Below are 23,989 nucleotides of genomic sequence, written 5' to 3' on the forward strand. Positions count from 1 at the left end.
TGGCGTCATAGGCCATGGGTTCCGCTAGAGAGAGTAGGAGACCCATAGGTTCGATGGATTCTCGCCCTAAGAAGAGAGCGAGTTTGGCACAACTTGATCCATTGATCATTGATACTCATAATCCGTCTCATGAGAATATTTTGGATTGTGGTTATGTCCAAGAGACATCGTTGGGGGACGCCTCAATGTTAGAACCAATTCCTGAAAATATAGAGATCTCTACGAACTACACTAGTGTACATGAGGACGTGGAATTATTGAGACCAATGACATCGAACCTTACTCCGTTGAAAAATGTCAACGTAGAGAAAATTGGCCTAAATGGAAAGATGCGATCCAGGTTGAATTGGATTCACTAACGAAGAGGAATGATTTAGGGCCTGAGATGCCAACACCTCCTAGCATAAAACCTATTGACATTAATAGGTCTTCGTTAGATAGCGTGATGAGAAAAAGAGATGGTAATCTCACCTTATGGCGCAAGGTTTCTCACAACGCCCTGGAATCGACTACGAGAAGACATATTCTCTCGTAATGGATGTCATTGCACTCCACTACCTTATCAGTTTGGTAGTTTCCAAATAACTGAACATGCAGCTTACGAATGTGGTCACTACGTATCTTTATGGGGATCTAGATACGGAATACAATGAAGGTTCTTGTGGACTTCATTTACCCAAGTCAAGTGGCTCTAGACCACGGAGCGCATTTGCAACGAGATTGAAATGCTCACTAAAATGACTACTTGATTGGGAAGGGATATGATGAACTATGCCCACGCGTTTCCATGACAAGTTCCAGATTTGCAATTGTCGCGGTTTATGTTGACAAACATAATTGGAACCCTTGAGAGTTAAGGGAAACCGCTGAACACCTGAAATCCGAGTTTGAGAGGAAGGACCTTGGGAGAACACGGTTTTGTCTAGATTCAGAACTTGTATACCGTGTCAATAGACATTTTTGATAAAGTCAAAGATGCACCATGGTCGTCCGTAGTCTTAGCCCTAAAAGGGATCCGTTTCGTCCCAGGGATGATGACGAAGACGTGTTAATAACAGAAGTGCTTACTTATGTACAATAGGCGCATTATTGTACTTAGCACAATACAAGACCGGACACCTCAATTATTATGAACTTGTTGGCTAGATATAGCCCCGCGCCAACGCAACTCCATTAGAATGGTATAAAGACAATCTTTCGATATTTGAGAGGTACGATTGATATGGGCTTGTTCTATTTCTACAGAGAAAAGAGATGACGGAAGTGTGGGATCGGACCCCACAAGGCAAAATGTCACCTTCCGTGCTCCTCCTCCCCTCCATCGAAATGATAACAAGCATTTCTAAATATTGAAATGAACCAAATCCGATCAGAGGATAATGTAGCAGACTTATTTACTAAGTCGTTACCAAAATCCACATTCGAGAAACATGTGAAGAGCATCGGATTGAGAAAGTTATCCGAACTCCCATGATTGTAGCAATCAGAGGGAGATATTGACATCAGGGGGAGGCATGATGTCTACATGTTCGATCTCGAAGAGTGAAGGACGTGTTGTGCTCTTTTTGTCCTTCGACCAGGGTTATTTTTGTCCCACAAGGGTTTTGTTACCTGGCAAGGTTTTTAACGAGGCAACAATTAAAGCGTCATCACCAAGTTTGAGCGGCACAAGGGGGAGTGTTGAAGGATATCGACATAATGTGTGCCTCTACAAACTAGGGTTTAGAGTTGTAATAGGAATGTGTTTTAGGTATTCAATTGTAATCGGATTCTATTACCTTTTGGGTACCTTGTAACTCCCTATTTAAAGGGCTCCTATTATCAATGATAACACACAATTCTATTCTCCTACAACAGGTTTTCCCTTTTCACGATCAAGCTGCTTTTCGATCCACATTGTCATCCGTTCTATATTAGTCTCCTCCACCTCTAAAAAACTGGACCCCGAGTTCTCTTTAGAATAAAGAACCTCATCTTCACAAAACTCATGCAGATAAGCAACATTAAAGGTATTAGAAATGCCCATGGAATTAGGAAGTGCAACAACATAAGCATTGTCGTTGATCTTCTTCGATCAATACCTTAAAAGGACCATATTTTCTTGGCTTCAACTTGTTGTAGGTACCAACAGGAAACCTCTCCTTCCTCAGAAACACCATCACGTCATCTCCCTCTTCTTTCTTTGTATTGGTAATTTGGTATTTCTAATTTTGCCTGGTAATTATACCAGAAACATTCTGTTGTATTTGCTCTCTCTCAATTCGGGTTATAATCAAAGTACTTTTTTTTAAAGGGATAATCAAACTACTTTAAGACCAAAGGGCAAAAACACTATGCGAGTCCCATCAGGTTTGGGCCTGAAATGACTATTAGCCCAGAGGTGCATGCAATAGACTCATACGGGACGAACACGTATACCAGACAGTTGTAGAAGATGATAGAATCTAATAGAACAATCTCGCACACATCAATCAACTCTGAAGAATCATGAAAGCGCCTGAACCTTCTTTGACATTCTATATATACTTCACTCTCTAGCTTCAATCTCATCAAACAAGAATCATCCAAAGCAACCAAGTCTTCCGATATCTGCCTACAGCAGCAAATCAAAAACCTCAGCAAACCCATCAGCAATGGCTCTCAGTCTCTTTGGCACAGGCCGACGCAGCAACGTCTTCGACCCATTTTCCCTCGACATCTGGGACCCCTTCCAGGGCATAGGCTCTCTCGTCAACTCCTCCTCCACTGCCGGCGACACCTCCGCCTTCGCTCAGACCCGAATCGACTGGAAGGAGACCCCGGAGGCCCACATCTTCAAGGCGGACCTCCCCGGACTGAAGAAGGAAGAAGTGAAGGTTGAGCTGGAGGAAGGGAATGTCCTTCAGATCAGCGGAGAGAGGAGCAGGGAGCAGGAGGAGAAGAATGACAAGTGGCACAGGGTGGAGAGGAGCAGCGGCAAGTTCCTGAGGAGGTTCAGGCTGCCGGATAATGCAAAGGTGGATCATGTCAGGGCTACTATGGAGAACGGGGTTCTTACTGTGACTGTGCCCAAAGCAGAGGAGCAGAAGCCCCAGGTCAAGAGCATCGACATTTCTGGAGCCTAAATTTTCAAGATCTTCATGCCATCACATCTTTAATTTTGTTCTTAATAATGTCAAATAAGCTTGTGTGGTGTGTTTTGTATGTTGTAATTTCTTTTAAGTGTGTAATATGTCTTTTCTGTAAGGTTTGATGAGTGATGGGCTGTCATGTATGTTGATCTAATAACGGTATTAAGAGAAAACTTTCATAATGTTTTGTAGATCTTCAATAGTTAGTTTCATAGTGCCAATTCCTCATCCTATGTGAGCATGTAAGGCGGCTTTCATGATATATTAACATGAAACACTATGAAAGCCCAGAATAACAAGCTTAACGGCCAAACTTGACATGACTTGGAAAATAACTTTGGACTGAAACTACCAATGCGTGAACCCATTCAAACAAAACCATGGAAAGCCCCGAGGCATCTCCACACAAGCACAAGGTTAAGCTAGCACCTACAATTCACAAGGCTGAACATAGAAGATGAAGATGGAAAATAAGCAACCTATGCTACATGAACTTGTTAAGATTATCGGCGAATGAACACCTGCATCAAGTTCATAATGCTAAACACAGAAGAAAATGATATAAGATGAGCATTAGAGGTAGCTAATTTTGGTTTAAACATACCAAATTCGAAACACCATGGATTGCCTACACTGAAGTTCATAATACAAATCACAGAACACTGAGCGGTTAAGCTGCATAATACAATTTTATTTACCATAATCACACTTGGGAACACACTTAATTAGAGATAAGCCTGATTAACCAGAAATCTCAATTGACCTGACATCGACCTTCTTGGCCTCCTCCTTGGGCACAGTGACGGTGAGGACGCCGTTCTCCATCGCCGCCTGGACCTGCTCCACTCTCGCATTCTCCGGCAGCCGGAACCGCCTCGTGAACCTGCAGCTGCTGCGCTCCACCCGGTGCCACGTGTCGGTCTTCTCCTCCACATCGCGCTTCCGCTCTCCGCTGATCTGGAGGATCTTGCCGTCCTCCACCTCCACCTTGACCTCGTCCTTACGCAGGCCCGGCACGTCGGCCTTGAACACGTGCGCCGTCGGCGTCTCCTTCCAGTCGATGTGCGCGTGGGCGAACGACGCCGTTTCGGACTGCGACGAGACGGAGCGGAAGGGCCAGGGGTCCAGTGGGTGGTGGTGGTGGTGGTCCCACACGTGAAGAGAGAACGGGTCGAACGAGCCCGATCGGCGGCCGAATGGGTTGGGAATCAGCGACATTGTACGGAAATTTGATCGGAAATTGTGGTTTTTGGGTGGTGGTTATGGATTTTGGCCTTTTGACCGAAATTTACAAGGGAACTTTTTTCCGGTTCCCACCCCCAACATTACCCGAATTGTACGGCAAAACGGGTAAAACAGTGCAATGAGCGCCCATGGCCTAATGGATAAGGCGTCTGACTTCTAATCAGGCGATTGTGGGTTCGAGTCCCACTGGGCGTGCTATATATATATATATATTTTTTTTTTTTTTCTCCTCTTTTTTGGCTAGATTAATGTTATTTATTTTATTTTATTTTTTCCTTTTTCTCCACTGTTTTTGCTAGATTAATGTTGAAATTATTTTGCTTATGAATGCCCGAAGTCTTGAGCTCTCAAGAGTGCAGTGTGGACTTAAAATTTCGAACATTGAACCTGCTACTATATTAAATATAAAAAATACTGGTACATACTACATAGTTTTGAAGGTATCTTTCGATTTTGATTGTATGAACGAGCTTGAGAGTTAAGATTGATCAGAATCATCATGGTCACTACTGTTGCAGCTCTCGAAATCTTGAAGATCCTCCTGGTCACTAATGTCGCTACCTTCTAGATCATGATTAGAATCGTCACTGGGAACTACTTTGGTAGCTTGAAATCTCAAAGCAGATGGAATTCTGGATGTTAATTTTGCACAAGATGATTTCACCATCCCACAGCTTTCTTCCTCTTTCTTTAAGTCACCAGGAGGCAAGAAGCACTCCACGGACAACCCCTTAATGTCAAAACCTACTTCTTCAAGTGCCCAAACCAATTTCACTATTCTTCTCCGGGGATGGCCTTCCGAGCTCTCACCACACAAAGACACACAAGTCCTACCCCCGTGTGCGATGTTGAGGCCGTCGATGGTTCTGTAGTCTTGGAAGTCTGACTCCATTGTCGATTCCCAATAACTGTGCTTTCCGAAAGCTGTCGTCCTTAGTTGGCGAGAGTCTTCTAGCTTCACCAAAAGGCCTGTTTTGTGGCTGAAGTAGCCCAAAACGGTTTGTCGAACTATCTCTACGTTGCTGCTGCTTAGTGTTGAAGGTTCAACCTTCAGTTTTAGTATGAAGCAGTCCTCTTTGTTTATTGGTAATTTGTCCACAAAACAAACGGAGTTTCTGAATAAATTTGCTGTTGACCTTGGATTTAGACCCTGTTTAAGATAATAGTAGGTATAGTATTAGTATTTTGTGCAAATAATATGAAGTACACTTCATCATTAACAACGTGCACTAGCTAGGACCTACATTGAAGTGGACATGACAGAATGTTCAACGTTGGCATATCACTAATTGGATATAGGCAGTGCAACTTAAAATTAAAGTAAACCTAGAATTGGCATCAAAATGACAAAATCAGTTAGAAAAACCGAAGTATGTATTTGATGAATACATAGTTTAGTACGTAGTTTACTTCTTTCAACGTTTTGATTAAAAACAGCAACGTGTAGAAAAATAATATACGAAGGTTTAATGCAAAAGTAAATTACAGAGAGGATAGTGAGTGATATATACCTGAAGGAGATGTCCGAGGGGAAGAGGTGGGACTCGATAAGCATACGAGTGATGCCAAGGCAAAGGCGCCTTGCCATCACTCCCCGTGCTAACTTTGTAACCAGTAGACAACATCACTTCCAAGCACCATAGCTCCCTCTTTTGCCAGAGCACAAACCCTGGCATTCCATGTCCTCCGACTCCTCCCCCACCGCCAATGGATTTCAAGCTTCCTTTCGTCCCATTTGACACTGTGATCTGCACCTTGCCCGTCGCACACAAGCTGTCCATTGATGACAAAGCCTTCTCCCCGCCCAACGCCGCCACGTATTGCTTCACAATGTATTCTGCCCCGGCATCCCATTGCCCTAGGATGAGGTTGCGGTCGAGTGTGCGGTCGAGTGGAGCTCCAATAACTCTAAGTAAGCTAGCTAGTGCCCTGCCATCGGGTTCATCAATGACATCGGGAGACAGTGCCCTCGGGTTCATCAATGATTTCATTCTGTTCCATAACTTTGTTGTGTTCTTGCGAGGGACCTTTAGAACTGTGATCTTGTGAGGGACCTCTAGAACTGTATCCAAATTGGGACGATACTTCTCCTTGCTCGATGGATCCATGATGAAGACGAGAGTGATAGAATTAGCAAAAGATTAGCGAAAGAAAGTCTGCCATGTATATATTCAAGTGTGGAGCGGTGGCTCATGATTCCTATTTGTACTAGAAATAATAGGTAAGTACGCGGGCAGGCTTTTCCTATTTTTACTAGAAATCTTTTTTTTTTTTCCTTTCTTCGGGGCAGAATCTAAATTTGGCAAATATAATTGGTCTATGTATGCTTCCCAAAGTTGACTTGAGGTAATTAAGTATGCTCCTTTTCTTTTCTCTTTTACCATATGTATGTCTAAATACTTCAAAATACGATGGCCTATGTACAGAATTTATTTAAACACGAATTTACAGTTCTTGGTCACTACTTCCACTGCTTTCTGAATCATCATCATAAACATCAATGGCTGCTATTTTCGAAGCTCGAATTCTTGAAGATGATAAAATCCTGAGCGGTAACTTTGCCTTGGTATTAGTCACCATCCCTCCTTCCTCCTCTTTCTTCAAGTCACCAGGAGGCAAGAAGCAATCCATGGACAAACCCTTAATGTTGAAATCAACTTCCTCAATGTCCCAAATCTCTTCCATCCGAGTCCTCGAATGCGCTACATTGCTCTCGCCGAACCTGACCAACGACACGCTTGTCCTCCCCGAATGTGCAATGTTAATGCCGTCGACGGTTCTGTAGTCTTGAATGTACGACTCCATTGTGGTTTCCCAGAAAATGCTGTCGTTGCCGGAGGTTTTGATTCTCAGGAGGTGGGAGTCTTCTAGTTGGACCAGGAGACCTGTCCTTTGGCTGAAGTATCCCCAAACGGTGTGTCGTATTATATCTACGTTGCTGCTGCTTCTTGCTTGGAGCGTTGAGGATTCGGCTTCGAGTTTTAGTATGAAGCAGTCTTCGTCGTTGATTGGTTTCTCTCCAATGCAAACGGAATTGCTGAATAAATTTGCAGTTGACCTTGGATCAAGACCCTGTTGAGCATAATTAAATCTAGGATGAGTTATTTGTGCAAGTAATAGGAATCATTATAAGTTTATAACTAGTATAATTTCATTGACCAAGAGAAAAATTGTAGCGACGTGCAAGAGGATCTCCACAGAATAATAGTACAAACTAATTGGATAGGGACAGTCCAATATAAAATTCTGGGTCTCCCTAGGACAAGTCAAAAGAACTCTAAAGAATGCTCACAGTTGGCATTAAAATCAGTGAAAAGAAAAAGTCTCCCAAGTAAGCTTTTGCTAAATTTGATAAATTTACTGCGCTATGTAATCTCGATCAATTTTTACTAAAGAGAAAGGGATAATGGCCGGTACCTGAAGAAGACGCCTGAGGGGACGAGGCGGGCCTCGGGAAGCATGGGAGTGATGCCAGGGGGTTTGTCGCCAAGCCACCTTGCCATCACTCCCGGCGCTAATCTTGCAGCCAGACACCACTAGTTCCAAGCACCACAGCTCTGGCCTCTTCTGCCACAGTACAAACCCTCCCATTTCACCACTCCCAAGTGACTTCAAGTTCTTCATTTTCCCCTTGGGACTATTCAACTTTCCTTCCCCAGTACAAAACTCTGAAGCTGCCATCTTCACCTTTCCCATTGCATACATGCTGTCTATGGAGTTCAAGGCCGTCTCTCCACCCACTGCAGCTATGTATTGCTTCACTATGTATTTAGCCATTGAAGCCTCCTACAAATCATTAAATAAAATAAATGAGAAAAGTTGATAATAGTAGGGTTAGTTTTACGGACGATCTAGATGTTATGTTGTCAGAAGGTTAAGATATTTACAATGGGTTGATCCTTGAGGTTGCGATTGATGGGTTGGTGATCGTTGTTAGGAATAGAAATAGGAATCAGTGGAGCTCCAATAACTCCAAGCAAGAGTTGGATCTCGGCGCTTTTGCTTCCAAATACAGTTGAATGCTCTGTGTTTGATGATTTCATCCACGACTTCATGTTCTGCCATGAAATTTTGGGGCTTTTGTTAGTAGGAGAGAATATCTCTTCTGGGACTGGAACCTCCAGAACAGTTTCCAAGCCGTCTTCACGGTCCAAGTTGGGACAAAGCTTCCTCATGATCGATGATGAGAAAGAGTAGTCAAGCCTTAGTAGTAGAGAACTTGAAGAGAGAGTTTAGGACGTATTGGGTTTTTCTTGGAGAGCTATGTAGAAGTAGCAGTAGTATATACTAAGAAGAAGATGGGGATGTGCTTTTGGTATTTGATGCAAAGGGAGGGGCTCTGAAGTGGTGTGAAGCTGTTGTTAAAACATTACCAACCGACCAATGGCCCTCATTCTAACGTGGTTCTCTTTGTCTATGTCGTGTCTGCACGCTCACTCTCTCTGGTTTGTTTGGTCTTATTTTATAATTGATGTGGATTGATATCTAGATGAAGTGAAATTCAATAACCCTGTCTCAATGGTAATCTAAAACTTGGGATCAACTAGGCAATAGTAATTCTAATGCAACCAAACCTACAGTTTACTGTATGAGCCCAAAAATTAATAATAAACAAATACTGAGACATTTCATCAAACACTCGTTTGACAATATCATCGAACATATTGACAATATAAATAATTAAAAAAGTTTTTGCAAACACCTTGATTGTATTGTATTATATATACAGTATTAACAAAGCTCATTCAATGCAAAGAAAAGGGAAAGAGATAAAGCAAAAGAGGATTTGGTAGTTTCCCATTGCACAGCACATTGCTGCCTTTGACAGCAGCATATATCTAAGGCAATGATACCCTTTTACGCATTAAAGGATATGAAGAATAATCGCACTTTGAATTTGATTATGATCATTGAATTCAGGAGCATGCAACCGACATTTTCATTATGAGTGTGCAACCATGGTGGTTGAGACTTGAGACGACACTCGATCTATTTGTGTCCCATATTATTCTGCATTAGCTGTATCTGGTACATGCTCTCTTGCTTAGGGTTCTTAGTCGTTTGTTTAATTGTATTCCTTTGGTTAGTGAATGAAGCAAATTGTCGTTTAGAAACCAAGAAACCGGAAGATTCAAAGCTCCTGCATTATGCGGTTAGAAATAATGGCATGGGGTTATGGGGATTGCGACACCTGTTTGCCAATGGCTGCAGGAACAAAACCCTAATGTACTCAATCATGTCATGCACGTTCTTATGAAATCTATGAGAATCATTATTTTTGTTTGATACTTGAAATATATACCTTGTATGATTTTATCCATTGCTGCGGTGACTGGGTAACAATCTTGTTATAGATATAGATCCAAGGATAAGAATTTTGATCTATAAGACAAATGGAAGATAAGGTATCCAATCCTAGCTTCAATTATTTTAGTTATTTATCCAACATAGTAAAGCATAAAGCCATAAAGCATCATGATCCTGATATATGGTCAGGGAAATAGATCATGTTTCTGAGTAAATTGTAGGAATGCATTATTATTATTATTATTATTTTTTTTTTTTTTTTTTTTTAATGAAGACCCAAGTTTATAATTCAGTAAATAGTACTAAACAACACACTTCGATAAAGAGTTGTCTTTAAAGACATACAAAAATCCTACTCTAAAAACAAATAGAATGCAGCACACCCACATTCAAGAAAATCCACACTATTATTCTAAACAAAAACCAAGATGCTCAAAAGCAGATAAATAAAAGATTTCAACCGAACAACTGGTTTTTGCGATCTTCCCACACTCAAAACAAGAAAAAGTAGTCATAACTTCCTTCGAAAATGAAGGAAGAATAACTAAACTTAAAATACAAAATAAAATCAAGAAAGCCCAAAAAAGAGCCCAACAGTCTAAGTATCCTGAAAACCTTGCAGTCGACTGCTCCACCCCCAGCCGCCACCGACATCTCTACTGTCCAAACAGGGCCCGTCATCGTCGTCGTCACCCACAATCTAGCAACAGACTGCAGGTTTTAGGTCACCGTTGTCAATAGCTTGCGCCGCCTCCGAGGAAACCCGACACCATATGAAGATCAAAGCATCCCAAACAGGTCTTTCTCGATCCACCTCCCCCACAAGTTTCAGGCCATCGCAGCAAGGCGCGTCACCTCCCACCACTAGCAACGTCAAAATCTGGCCTAAACCCACGCTGCACCACCGCATCCGCAGTAGACCTTCGACCCGCCTCCAAATCCGGTATTATACACCGAGTTTCATCACACAACCCAGGCAAGCCAATCACCACCAATCCATGAACCATCGGACGATCTCCGTCGATTACACCATCAGCACCGACCACTACCAATTACTCCATCCGAAACACGAGGAGAAAACAGAAAGCAAAAAACAGAGACCCGCCGGAGAAAACCCCCATCACCGCCACCCCCAAGCCCACCAGAGGAAGGAAGGGGATAAAACCCCTCCCTCCTAGTCGGAAGTTCGCCGCTACCGGCCATGTTTGAAGATTTTGTTGAAAGTTGCCACCGTCGAGTAAATCCCTAGCAAAGCTAGGTTAGTTTTTAGGTAACTTTATCTTTGTAGGAAACTAGGAATGCAATACTTGCCTTTCAAAAAAAAGGAATGCAATACTTGATCATGTTTCATCAAAAAAATTACTTGATCATGTTTTGACGTGTTTAAATATAGGCTTTGATAAAAATAAAAGGGTTTTTTTTTTTTCTCTCTCTGTTTTTATCCCCACGGCCCCACCTTATGATATTAGTGAAATTTGGAGGAGGATTCAGAGCACTGACATGCACTTACACCGACATCATGCTCTTGCACCAATATGAATGCATATTTTGGATTACATCAAATACATTTTTTAGTTATTAAAAAAATAAAGTTGCATATAAACTTGAGATCATCTTATAAGTTGGGTCACTTGTACCATCGGTACATAAAAAAATGTCCATTTTATAATATTAGTTTTCTAGGCCAACAGATTACAGTTCACTTCACTGGCAAAATTTATTTTTCATCAAATTTTCACTCAAATAGTTCAGTATGCGTTTTTTAGAATCTTCAAAACTAAATTTGTGGAAGAAAATAAAATCATGTGTGTCATTTACTATTAAAAATCATAAATGAAATTTACTCTATTATTGTACACCCATCGTTATATTATTTCACTGTTGTTGACCCATATCTGAGTTTATACTTTGAGATCATGGAATAAACTCACTCTCAACCCTACCTCTTGAGGACTAGCGTCCTGCAGTAATGGAAACTGATTGTTTATGATTGATCAAATTCTAACAGTCTAAAGAAATTAAATGATCAAATTGCCTTTTCGGTTTTGGTTAGAGCCACTCACATTTTATTTGGAAATATCAAATATCAATATTAGAAGTTTGAAGACAGTTGTCGGTGAGTCGTGACATGTTGATTAGCTAGCCTGACTAACATTGTGGAAGTCATGAGTTCAAATCTCACTGACATTAGGGGTGAGTTGGGGAGTTACATTTTCGTCCAGAATATAAAAAATAATAATAATAATAATAAATTTGAAGACGAATTATCATCACTTCTCTTTTTATTTAATTCACCTAGCTATAAACGTGGTTGTGATGTATCAATGGATATTCTTCCCAACTTTCATACACTTGACTTTGAAGATTTTCATATATGACAAATTTTAATCTCTTGAAATTACAGGGTGTGTATTGTGCTTGGATCTTAATTACTATATATATATATATATATATATATATATATATATATATATATATATATATATATATATATTTAATCAAACCTCGCAAATGCGAGGAAAAATGCAATTGGAATACTGGTAATAATATCACAAAGATCCGGAAAATGCAATTGGAGAAATCATCTTAACCAAACTCATTTTACCATTCATTTGCAATTTCGACAAATTTACGCAATAAGAAATCATAGTTCTTGTAATCAGAAGTGGGATCGAGTAGAATGAAGTTGAAGCATTACTTATTTGAGATTCCGAATTTAAATTGTCGGGCTTCTTCCAATATTCCTAATCATGAAAGAAAAAGAAATGCAGGCATCATAATAATGCCAAATATCACTCCTTCGCCAAATATCACTCCTTCATTTCAGAAGGGTATCTCTGCACTAGTGTATTATACTATTATTTCAACTCAATTGTTTTCCAGATTTTGGGGTCAGGGAATCATGAGCATCATTCACATGGTGGAAAAGAGAATGATAATAGAATGGTATAATAATGAATCATGAGAAATAAACAAGAATCTAGAAACAAAAAAAGAAAAAAGAAAAGACTCAGCAGCACGAGCTTTGTCTATGGCCTGTTAAGACTGCCATCGCTAATCACGGCACCGCCACGCAGCACCACTAGTGCATAGATCTAACTTGAGCAATCACCAACTTTCTCTTAATCTATTTCATATCGATCAGTCACACTCTTTGTCCTTAGAAGTTGACCAAGCGAAATGCTGTTGGGGTTTACCAGAAAAGTTTTTGTGAAAATGAGAATGGTTTGAACCAAATAATCATTTCATGTATCTTGAGTTTTGATTATCCTTAGGTTAGGTTTCGTTTGCTTTATGGAGTGAAAATGAATTGGTCCCGTTTGCAGTAAGATGCCGCTTCCATTCATTTACTGAAATAATGAAGTTGATGGAAATTAAAGCAAACTCAAGACACCAAAAAGATTCAAGCATACAATTACCGAACTTTGGTAGGAAATTATTTTTCTATATAAAAATTTTTAATTCACAAACCAAACAAAGTCTTAGGATGAGCAAAGCCAACGGTGTATTAAGCTCTAATCATTAGTAGCTCTAATGATTAGTAGTAATTTCGCCTGCCTAATGACATTGGCTATCATCTTTCTTAGCATTAACTTGACCTTCATAGATAATGGTCTTACTGGAAATTGAGAATCACTTACAAATTATGTGACTAATGACTAATCCAACTACTCTGCTTAGACATCCAATTAGGGATGACAACAAAGAATGGTGGTACTCTCTCTCTCTCTCTCTCTCTCTCTCTCTCTCTCATTGAATTTTTCTAGCCATTCCCTACAGATTCCAATATGAGAGAAAAACACTGCCAATCCTACATAGTGAAGCATATTGCCATTGGGGTTTTAGGCATTAGCAATACACAAAAGATCAAAGCAAAAGAGGGCATTTCTCCCATTACTAATTAAAGGGGAAACCTTTTACACATTACAGGTTGATAAGATCATAAGAACAATAATCAGCTTTGATTATGATTAGGAGCACGCGACCGACGTTTTAATTGAGCATTTCAACCGTATAGATTATATGGTGGTTCAATTGAGACGACACAATCTAACTATGTCTCCCAATTTGCCATATTGCTGCTGCATTACATTAGCTGTAACTTCTCTACATTCTCTGCTTTGCTAAATTTCTAAATTAATTTTGTTTTTGTTTTCATTCTTCTAATGAATAAGCATCATTGCGGGCCTCTGTGATCTTTAATTAAGAAAATAAGAAACTGAAAGGTACAAAGCTCTTCTGAATTATATGCTATAAATTATCTGAATGGGAGAGATTGGGATACCTAATGTTGGATCTCTCAATCATGGCATGCACGATTTTATGAAATCTATAAAAGAAACATTATTGCTTTATTTTTTTGTAACTTTGTTGGATTATATACCTTTTATCCATTAGATTGAAGACGAGGTAACAATCTTCTTAAAGACACTCTACGGATGAGAAATCTGGTCTATAAAAATAAAAGATATGCCATGCTGTTTTTGGCATTGGTCTTCTTCTTTTTAATGTTCAACACAGAATAGCGTAAGGCATCTCTTATGTATGGCCGGAAGGTCCCAGAAGAGTGTTCCTATCTGACCCACATCGATCATAATTCTATGCATCCCATAACAAATTTTCCAACCCCATATCTGCTTTTTCCTTTTAATGCTTTTCATAAAATAATAGAGTCCTATGCTCTTACACAGTAGCCCCTCTTGAGGACAAGCAAGAACTTGATTGTTTATAATTGATCAGGTACTAACCCTTATTAAATTAATGGGTATAAGTAGTTAATCACAGAGGGGTATAGTTTTAAAGTAAGAAAATGATGCAGGTGACCCTTTCCATTTCAGAGGAAGCACTACATCCTTGTATTAATTCCGAGATACTGGATCACAATATAGGTGAACATACCTGAATTAATTACTGATAAGTAGCTACGGAATAGAGTTGGAGATTCCCAAAATTATACAGCTTGAAAGTTGAAACTAGAAATTTGATATCCGGATAAAAATCATTTGACCCAAAAACTTTAGCATTATTTACAGACGAATAATTTGATGTTGATCGGAAATTTTTAGTGATAAATTAATTGTCGGCAGAAAGAGTGTCCATTTGTTATAATTTTTTTTATATTTGAGGCTCTCGTCCAACGACATAGTTGCCGACCTAAGTGTGTCTTCTCTTATTTTCTTTTTTAATAGAAGAATTTTGGGACAAAACATGGGACAATGTGTTTTTTTTTTTAGAAATAAAAATTCAAATAAGAAAAGTGCATCTTTCCTTTTTACGGAAAGTTTTTGCCGACGAATTGTTTGTTGGCAAAAATGCATACCTTTTTTATTTTACGTTTTATGAGAGTCTTGTGCTCATGACTGTCTTTTTTAATTTTTTATAGAAAATTTTTTGTATCTCTGTCTATAATTTTTTTTTTTTTTTTTTTTTTTGAGTTGATTGAGTTTGGGGTCATAAGGCCAGATCTAGTCTACTTTGGCCGAGTTGCCCTGAATTACTCAATTTTAAAACTGCTTTCAATGATGTCAAGAAATTATGAGTGATCATACACAATGGAAAGAGGATACTGTAACTGGACAACCCAAAACTAATTATGGATATCATCAATAAAAACAAACAAGAAATAAGAATATTTGATAGTGTCAAGTGAGTTCCTACCACGAGCTATGTCTGTGGCCTATTAAGACTGTGATCGCTAATCACGGCACCGTTTAATCACTTTAATGCAGCGCACAAGTCACAACTCGTGCATAGAGACCATACCAGACCAATTTTCTAATTCCTTCTCCTCCCGGGAACTGTAGTCATTGTCTTTTTATCAGCTGATGTTACAATTCTCAACCTCTAACCACGTTCTGAGGTCACCATATGATCTACTCTCGATTTAATTACGTTCACCATATCGCACCGAAGTCTTTTGAGATAAAATCACACATGAGGGATTCCTCGAGTCTTGTCACAATCTGCTCTTGAACTAGATTGATTAAGTAAGACACAATATCAGTGATTATTAGTGTACGTTAATCCATCATCACTCCGAATATGCTTAATGACAGAAGCCCTTCACAAGTTCCTTGAAAACCAAGAGCACTTTCGTTCTTTGGATGACATAGAACCCTAACTAGTTTTAGCTCCTGAAGGCTTTTCAGGGTTGGAGTATCTCATAAGATTATGTGTTTGATTTGGTTTATTAAACTGAAGTAGATCAAATTTGACATTCTTTGGAACTAATTAAATTGCAGACTCTGCATCTCTATCTGGCTTAGGCAGCTAATACAAATACCAAAATGAGAGAAATAATGACGATACCACATAGGGCATATGCCACAAATCTTATATATAAGGAGGTTGTTCATCCAATCTGGCCAAAAGTAAAGCATCCGAAGTTAAGATAGTACATCAACATACAGGTACTAATCAAGTTGCCAATCAAATTTAACAATGGAAACATAAATTACAACAACCTGCAGAAGCTAGCCTCTACTAATATACAAACAACATAGAGACAGAGAAGAAGCTTACTCCAGAGCTAGTAAGGTGCTTGTTTGTTACCTTTATATCATCGCTGTAGAAAAATGCTTCTTATGAGGGTACATTGAAGTGAAAGAGCCAAGAGATGACAAAGGCGAAGACCATACAAGCTAGCAAGAAGTTGAGGAACCGATGACCCTGCCAGAAGTTTCGGTTCTCTGCTGGCTGTGTAGTGGCAACTGGTGCTGGTGGCACTGCAGTATCATTTGCTTCATTCCACTGCTCTGCCAACTCAGCTTCATTCACCCCAGAAACATTGCGTGCAGTTGATCCGCAGATCTCACAGGTTCTGCGATCACATATTAGAGATGAAGTTGAGCAGTGATAATATACACAAAAAACATGCGAAGTGTAGCCCAAGGAAGCATGTGATAAGCAACTCCTATGTTTTGGTCAAAGTGCTAAAAGATATTCAATCTAAACCAAAATGAATTTGATAATCTATACTACATGTGTCTTATGCTGCAAGCAAATAGAAGAAACAGTTACTTAAAAAGTTCCTTCCCATGTTGTCTAGGAAGTTCAAGATCTTCTTGTCAATATCATGCAATAATCCAGTTTTCTACAACTGCGGTGAATTCGAGTCAATAAATGTATCAAACCACAGCTAATTATGATCTGGCGGGAACAAGGTCCCCCTTGCTTGATACTTGGTTAGAGTCACCAAACCCGCGAGATCTTCCTTAACATTATGCATTAATTTGACACCCACAGAATGAATGGAAATTATTTCCAATACAAACAACTTATATATCATTCCCTTGAGGAATGAAAAGTAATGTAAAATTATGATACTCTCCAAGAGTGCATAGATTGAATGAAATCAAGGCAAAGATACACCTAACATGATGTCAGAAAAGTTGGATAAGCTGAAGCAAGTAAGATTCTTCCTTTGACATGTATATGTAAATCCAATTATATTGCACAGAGTTTCCAGCAAATCAAGGTAAGATACAAAAGCTTAAAACTACTGTTTTTCAATACTGCATTTGGGATGTTAGAGCAATCAACAATTATCCTTCAATAGGCAGCTTCTGTAAAATCATGCTCCTTTTGGTATATAGTTGACTTTACCAGCTCAGCCCGATAGACATTGGTTCTACCATATTTCCTTTAAAAACATACTGAGCAAAGAATAGTAGTTACAAGGTCATGAGGATGCAACGCACTTTGCAGTTCATTATTACATAAAAAAAAAGATCAACTTATAGCAGAAAACCAGAAAAAGAAAGCAGAAAGCATTGTGTAAGCATTATACTGGTCCTCAACCTTAACTCCAGGTGATTTATTCACTCAAAAATTACCTAGAGGTGACACTGACCTTGTAGAAAGTGAAAAGTAGGAATTAGAAGAAAAATAAAAAAGTATTTCTGCCCTATATCTCTACAGTGTCACAATATTTTATTTGTGGTCTTCCAGTTTAATATGCATTTTAAACCATATATCCATCAATGAGTCCCAAAACTCATTGTAAACCACTTTCTACTCTGCTCCAATCAACACATTCACAGTGCTACGATAGGAAAAAAAAAAAAACTGATTTCAGGATTAGAAAGGAAAATACTACATAAAACGCCAGTACTCAAACTGTGCTTCCACCTAGGTTGAATCTCAGGGAACATCTAGATGCGGTCCTAACTCACATTGGTTTTTGCAAGAAGTAGGGAAAGCATATGTTAATAATAAACAAATTTAAACAGACTTCTTTTTCTATATCTCTACGGTTTCCCATTATTTTATTTGTGTGACCCAGTTTAGTATGCATTTAAAGTTAATGAGTCCCACAACTGTTGTAAATCAGTTTCTACTCTACTCCAATCAACAAATCCACAATACTAGGAGAGAAGGAAAACTGATTTTGGGATCTGAAAAGAAAATCCTATATAAACTGTCAGTACTCAAACTGTGCTTCCACCAAAGTTGAAGCTCAAGAAACATCTAGATGTTGTGGTCCTAACTCACATTGGTATCTTCCTGAAGTAAGAAGGAACAATAGGCTGAAATCCATATTAATATTGATATGCCAATCATTTAGGACCTGACTGAGGGTTCTGGAGTCGAATATTCAATGACCAGCTTGAGGAGAATAAGGGAATACAAGCATATGCTACTTAGAAGCAATGGACATGTAAGCATGGATGAAATCATGATATTGTTGCCAAGTAGCATGAGAAAAAGACAAAAACACCTGAAAAGAATAGCCAGAGTTGATAATTTTGTGGGGTTTTCCAACATGTTGACCCCTGAAGATTCATTAAGATTTGTTATCATATTGAGATAATTATTCCACATATTTGACCATGTAATGGATTCTACATGGCATATAGACAAATATAGAGCACAGTTCTTCTAGTCAGTTATGTAATATAATCTAAGGCTGGGGATTCCCCAATCAGCATGCTACCTTAGACCCAGATCATTCAACACAAGTTTCTACTTTACTTCATTTAGTGATCAGTCATCATAAGATAGCATATTGCAACTCTAAGAGCTACCAAGTTGGCTAAAGCTCATAGACTATGCTCGTATGAGAAAAGGAAACTGGTAAAAGCACTTTACTTCCCTAAAACATCTAGCAAAGTGCGTAAAAATGTATGCAAGCTTATTAAAACAAAGTTTATTAAATGGACTGCAGACTCAAAATGACTTCAATGACTAGGTCAACAAATCATATCAGCAGTGTATCTGCAAGAGCCAAATTATTTGACTTCAATAAAGTAGGCATCACCAGCCAGGTTGTCTACGCAAAAAAAAAGTAAAAGAAAAGAAGGTTGGCAAAAGCGGTGAGAGAAACGCAAACGTGTAGGTATTCCAACATGAAACGAACGGGGTGGAGAAGAATCAAATTTGCAGAGTTGGAAACCCATGCAGGACTGCTAGTGCTTCATCTTTCCCCTTTATTAAATGTTGATGCTCTTGATTCACAGTAATATGCTTTTTCCTTTATAAAGTAGAACACATTGCATCCTAATTTAAGTTTGCATTATTAAGTAGAGTGTACTATACAACAAATTCAAAGATTCCCAGAAGAGTAATACAACCAAGTTAACCCAAATAGCAAAAGGGATACACAGGCATAGCACAGTAATCACATTCCAAGAATATCAAGTGAAAACCAAAATCTGGGTAAGCCCCAAAACACAAAAAGAATTCATCTTTATGGGTTAAATTGGTAAACTTACTTGTTACCCTTGATTTTGAACCAGGCCTCAGCACACTGTTTATGTGCAGCAGCCAAGTCCTCCTTACAAGAACACCCCAACTCGATAGGAATCCCAGATTCATGATTGGTTGCATCCATGCTCAGATGACAAATCCTACAATCCCTCTTCACTTTTGCCACGTGGACCTTCACTTCAGCAGGCACCCCTCCACATTCCAGATCCACCTCCTCCTCTACCGAAGACTCACTCTCAGAGGATCTCCTCTCCACAATCTCTTCACTACTCCCGGACACACACGAGCTCCTGTGCTCCTCCTCCTCCTCCTCATCTGACCCGGAATCCGAGTACCCATGACCCGAGCTCCGGCGACCTCCTTGCTCAACATCAACAACTACAACTTGGGTTTTGGATGCCATTTTCAAGACCCAGAGAGAGAATCAGAATCTTCATGTAATGGCTCTCTGAGGCCCAGATCATTAAATGCCCCAAAGAAGCTCAAAGGTGACTTCTTTCAACCCAAGTTGGGTGCTTTTCTTAGATTTTGAGCAACTGGCTACTGTTACCAACCCTCCTCTCTCTCTCACTCACTTATTTTCTGTGTCAGACACACTCTGAACAGCAATTTGAGGAGGGAAAAAGATCAGTAAAGATCTTTATACGCAAAAATAGTACAATAAAAATTTTGCAATGGGCAGAGGAAACATGTTAGAGCTTTATTTGTGTGCCCCAAACCAAGCGACTTTTGACCCGTACTCTGCTTTTTTGGGCAAGTTCAGCGCTTTTTTGGTAATCAAAACAGAGAAAATATAGTCTGACATTGCCATATTCATTGAGAACAGTAAAAAACCATGTGACACAAATTTGATTAGTATTTTCCATTCAGCTTTTTAATGCTTTATTCATCATAAGCAAAAACTCTACAGTGTTCCAAAGTTCTAATCCGAAACTGAAAACCATTGGATTAATCACTATCTACTGTATGTTTAATATAATGAATTAAATTTAACGAGTTTCCAACTGTTAAAACAAGCCGATGATAAATGATTTAAGCGTGGCATTAATTTGAAGAAAGAAATTATGAGAAATTAGGGAAGGCAGTGATTGAGTGACCTTAAAGGACTCTGCTTTGTTGTCACACAGATCACAGAAAATGTGTGCCACCAAAAGCAGACGCACCTTTGTCTTGTTCGTCTGTTGCTTTTTTTTATCTCCTTCCGAATTCACTTGCGTAACTGACGTGACGACCCCAGTCTTTGTCTTTTTGTTTTTGTATGACCACCAAACTACCAAAGTACCAAACCCAGAGACCCGGTCTTTGTCTCTGAGGCGTGTCGAGTTTTAGCTAATGGCGAATTGGAGGCTAAAGTCGGGCTTGCCCATTCACTATGATTAATAACATGGTTATTTGAAGGGTATTTTCGACTGTGAAAGTATTGTATGTGTCTTGGACTAGGAGGGAGGTTAATTGAATAAAGAACAAAGGTGGAGGGCACTCAGTACACCAACAGCTGGTCCATCATTGTTCATGATATTTTTCTCTGTTCTGAATCATTGTTCACCATTATTTGAAGGCAAGTCTACTTTTTCACCTCAAGTTTGGCAAAATCATACAGTAAGCTTTAGTAAAAGCTGAAAAATTGCCACTGAAAAAGCAACAGTTACATGAGGGTAGAAGGAGAACAGGGGTAAAGAAATTTATGTAATACTTCTTTAAGCCCTCATTTTGGTTGTCTGACTCTAATGGGAAGAAACTGGAAACAAGTTCGAGAATAGGGATGGAGATTCTCAATCTCCAGTTTTTGAACTGAAACGGAGCATCTATGATATTGCAATCTGTGGGTTAAGTTCTGTTAAAGGAAAATCGACTTTTTTTTTTTTGACTTTGTCAAGGGGAACCCAAAGGCTTCCTAGGCCCAAGATAAACCCCTTCGGCGCATGTGAAATGCTCCAACTGTGCATTGCAGCACAGTGCCTCGCCACTAAGGAAAATCGACTTAGTGTGCCTTATCAAACTAGGAGTAGCAATAGGAGAGAAGGTTCTAGATTTCTCAATCCTACACGGATTGGTATTCCTTGTAATATTAGAACTAGTACTTTGTAATCCCTATATATAGGACTCCTATTCTCAATAATGATACACACTTCTCTCATCAATCTCTCTCTACAATTCTCTCTCGAATCTATTTTACTTAAACACGTTATCAGCACGAGCCCTAAACCACAAAAGCTAAAACCCAAAAACCGAAACCAGCTATTCTGCCTACCTGCGTGCCTACTGCCTCAGCAGCCCCTAGCCCGAGCTAGCCAAGCCTTCGCTGCAGCCTACTCCTTACGCGCCCCTGCGCTCCGTGCTGCCCGCCTACGCGCCCGTACGTCTGCAGCTCTGCCGCACATCTGCTGTCCCTGCAGCACCTACGCGCCACTGCGCACGCATCCCTACTGCCCCTGCAGCACCAACGCACACCGACTGCACCTTTCCCCTTTCCTGTGCACGTCCGTCTGTTTGCAGGCTCCGAAACATCTAGTTCGGAACCTCGGATCAAAATATTTTATTCATCAAAGTTGTTCATCTCTGTCTCTTCCATCTGACCTCCGAATTTCAGCCTTATCGGAGTTATTTTGAGACCAGTACAACAATCAAAGTGAAAACTGTTTAGAAGAGAATTTGCTCCGAATTTCAACAAGCTTGACCTTATAAACATTCGCTGCACGCCTCTACTCGGATTGCTTCGCTCCATCACGCCTGCATCGACACGCGCGTGATCCAAATACATGTAAGTATTCAAAATAGTAAGTTTTGAAGTTCCTATAATTCGGAATTTTTATTTCTTCTTCTTTTCTCGGGGACTTGAAAACCTCCCTTCTTCTACATCCCACCTTTCTTATAACGTGGGTTCGATCATCGAAAAGCGGAATCGTGGGGATTCACGCAATTAACGAACTAAGAGCGTTCGTAAGACTTCGGACTAAGAGCGTCCGTAAGCATCGATTTACGACCATACAAACATCATTGTTTCGGTCTAATCCAATCATTCTTGGAAATCGATTTCTTGGTAGCATAGCTCGGAAATCTTATTAGTTTTCGTGGAAGCATTGACTCCGAAACTAACTTGTCCCTGTTTCATCTTTCAGGATGTCAAACATGAACAAACTCGATTTTGTTCCATTGGATTATGCAGGCAAAAGGTACTTAATTTGGGTCACTGATGTCGTGATCCACCTTATTGCCCGTGATTTATTGCATACAATCCAAGAGCTTTGTCCTATAGAAACAGCTCCAGACCCTCAAACTGAGAAAGATAATTCCAAGGCACTTGCCTTCATGAAACGTCACATGGATAGTGACCTACAGTTTGAGTTCATAAATGAGGATAGCGCCATAAAGCTTTGGCATGCGCTTCGCGAACGATATGGCAATGTTTGTGACTCCATACTTCCGAATACAGAAACAGAATGGAAAGATCTTCGCTTCTCTGAATTTGACACTGTCATACAATTTTATTCGGAAGCTCTCAGCATCAGAGCAATGATGCGTCTTTGTGGAAAAACAATCACAGAAGACCAGTTGATTGAGAAAACCCTCAATACCTTCCCCGTCAGTGCTATGAGGTCCTCTGACTTATTTCGGACTCATGTAAATGCAAGACGGATCACAAGTTTCCAACAGCTTATTGAAGCTATGGCCACTGCTGAAAGACATGGCAATGAACTTGTGAAAAGAGAATTTGATAGGCTTCAAGATAGCCATCAAGAGCATCGTCCTATGGCTAGAGAAAGTCGCCATCGACGTCATGATCCATATGATCGAAATGCTCAAGAAGGTAATCGCTCAAGGCAACAATCACACGACCGTAGGAGGCGTGATTTTGAGGGACGTAGGGTTGGAAACTATGGAGCCAACGTTGGCCATGGCCACCACTTTCCAACGCCACCAGTCCTAGGGACTATGCATATTGCGCCAATGCGCCTCAATCAAGGGAGAATCCTCTTTATGGTGTCTATTTTTGATATGGAACGCCTGATCAATGGACCTGAATTTGCAATGTACCTACGGAGGTAGCCGCATCATGGTGATCAAGACATCGAGTTCACAAAGACTTTAAATCTGGCGATGAAGATAAAATGCCGCAGATTTTTATTTTTAGAATAGTCTTTATTATTTCCAAGAATCATGTAATGGAAATTATGCCTTAAATCAATAAAATGACTTATTGTATTAACTCTTTCCCTCTAGGCGCACTCAAGAGTAATTGTGATGTCTAGGCAAGGTTTGATCTGAGAGAACGGTTTTAAAAGTGAGCAACACTCCACCAAAATCTCGTCTTACCTTACCTGGTCACAACCAAATTGAAATTACCGAACGGATTGAGTGACTACGATTTGTCTACGATTTGATTTGTATTGGATTAGATTTTGGTCAAGAAACTTTGATGTAATCATTGGCTATTACTAATAAAGTGTCAATTTATTTTATCTCATGTCTTGTACATATTTTTCGACATTATTACTTAAAAAGATATAAGAGCCAATGGTTTTCATGCGGAAACGCATTGTGAGAATGGACAAGAGTTCCTTTGCATCACCTCTAATGACTACGGAAATAACCGAGTATTAGAGAAACTTATGTGTCGA

General features: G+C 39.7%; 5 protein-coding genes and 1 non-coding gene across 6 annotated transcripts; 2 read left to right on the forward strand and 4 right to left on the reverse strand.

Annotated features, from left to right (window-relative positions):
* The first annotated feature begins 2,536 nt into the window (after nucleotides 1–2,536).
* LOC133714557 (18.1 kDa class I heat shock protein-like) lies at nucleotides 2,537–3,303 on the forward strand. Its single transcript, XM_062140691.1, has one exon. The coding sequence runs from the start codon at nucleotides 2,634–2,636 to the stop codon at nucleotides 3,102–3,104; it is 471 nt and encodes a 156-aa protein (XP_061996675.1). The 5' UTR covers nucleotides 2,537–2,633; the 3' UTR covers nucleotides 3,105–3,303.
* A 342-nt stretch (nucleotides 3,304–3,645) lies between these two features.
* LOC133714556 (17.3 kDa class I heat shock protein-like) lies at nucleotides 3,646–4,437 on the reverse strand. The gene has a single exon (XM_062140690.1). It carries the CDS (start codon nucleotides 4,326–4,328, stop codon nucleotides 3,852–3,854), a length of 477 nt encoding a protein of 158 aa, XP_061996674.1. The 5' UTR covers nucleotides 4,329–4,437; the 3' UTR covers nucleotides 3,646–3,851.
* Nucleotides 4,438–4,477: 40 nt separating this feature from the next.
* Nucleotides 4,478–4,550, forward strand: TRNAR-UCU (transfer RNA arginine (anticodon UCU)). Its single transcript has one exon. It is a non-coding gene; the product is annotated as a tRNA-Arg (tRNA).
* A 239-nt stretch (nucleotides 4,551–4,789) lies between these two features.
* On the reverse strand, nucleotides 4,790–6,463 carry LOC133716885 (uncharacterized). Its single transcript, XM_062143530.1, has 2 exons — nucleotides 5,867–6,463; nucleotides 4,790–5,505 (listed from the first exon to the last, which is right to left on the reverse strand). Exons 1-2 carry the CDS (start codon nucleotides 6,461–6,463, stop codon nucleotides 4,834–4,836), a joined length of 1,269 nt encoding a protein of 422 aa, XP_061999514.1. The 3' UTR covers nucleotides 4,790–4,833.
* Nucleotides 6,464–6,690: 227 nt separating this feature from the next.
* On the reverse strand, nucleotides 6,691–8,719 carry LOC133717625 (uncharacterized). The gene is made up of 3 exons (XM_062144334.1): nucleotides 8,243–8,719; nucleotides 7,773–8,141; nucleotides 6,691–7,427 (listed from the first exon to the last, which is right to left on the reverse strand). Exons 1-3 carry the CDS (start codon nucleotides 8,528–8,530, stop codon nucleotides 6,801–6,803), a joined length of 1,284 nt encoding a protein of 427 aa, XP_062000318.1. The 5' UTR covers nucleotides 8,531–8,719; the 3' UTR covers nucleotides 6,691–6,800.
* Nucleotides 8,720–15,950: 7,231 nt separating this feature from the next.
* On the reverse strand, nucleotides 15,951–20,076 carry LOC133717631 (uncharacterized). Its single transcript, XM_062144340.1, has 2 exons — nucleotides 19,376–20,076; nucleotides 15,951–16,482 (listed from the first exon to the last, which is right to left on the reverse strand). The coding sequence occupies exons 1-2, from the start codon at nucleotides 19,771–19,773 to the stop codon at nucleotides 16,245–16,247; spliced, it is 636 nt and encodes a 211-aa protein (XP_062000324.1). The 5' UTR covers nucleotides 19,774–20,076; the 3' UTR covers nucleotides 15,951–16,244.
* Between the last annotated feature and the right edge of the window lie 3,913 nt (nucleotides 20,077–23,989).

Source organism: Rosa rugosa, chromosome 6, assembly GCF_958449725.1.
Source record: "Rosa rugosa chromosome 6, drRosRugo1.1, whole genome shotgun sequence".
In the NCBI taxonomy this organism is placed as follows: domain Eukaryota; kingdom Viridiplantae; phylum Streptophyta; class Magnoliopsida; order Rosales; family Rosaceae; genus Rosa; species Rosa rugosa.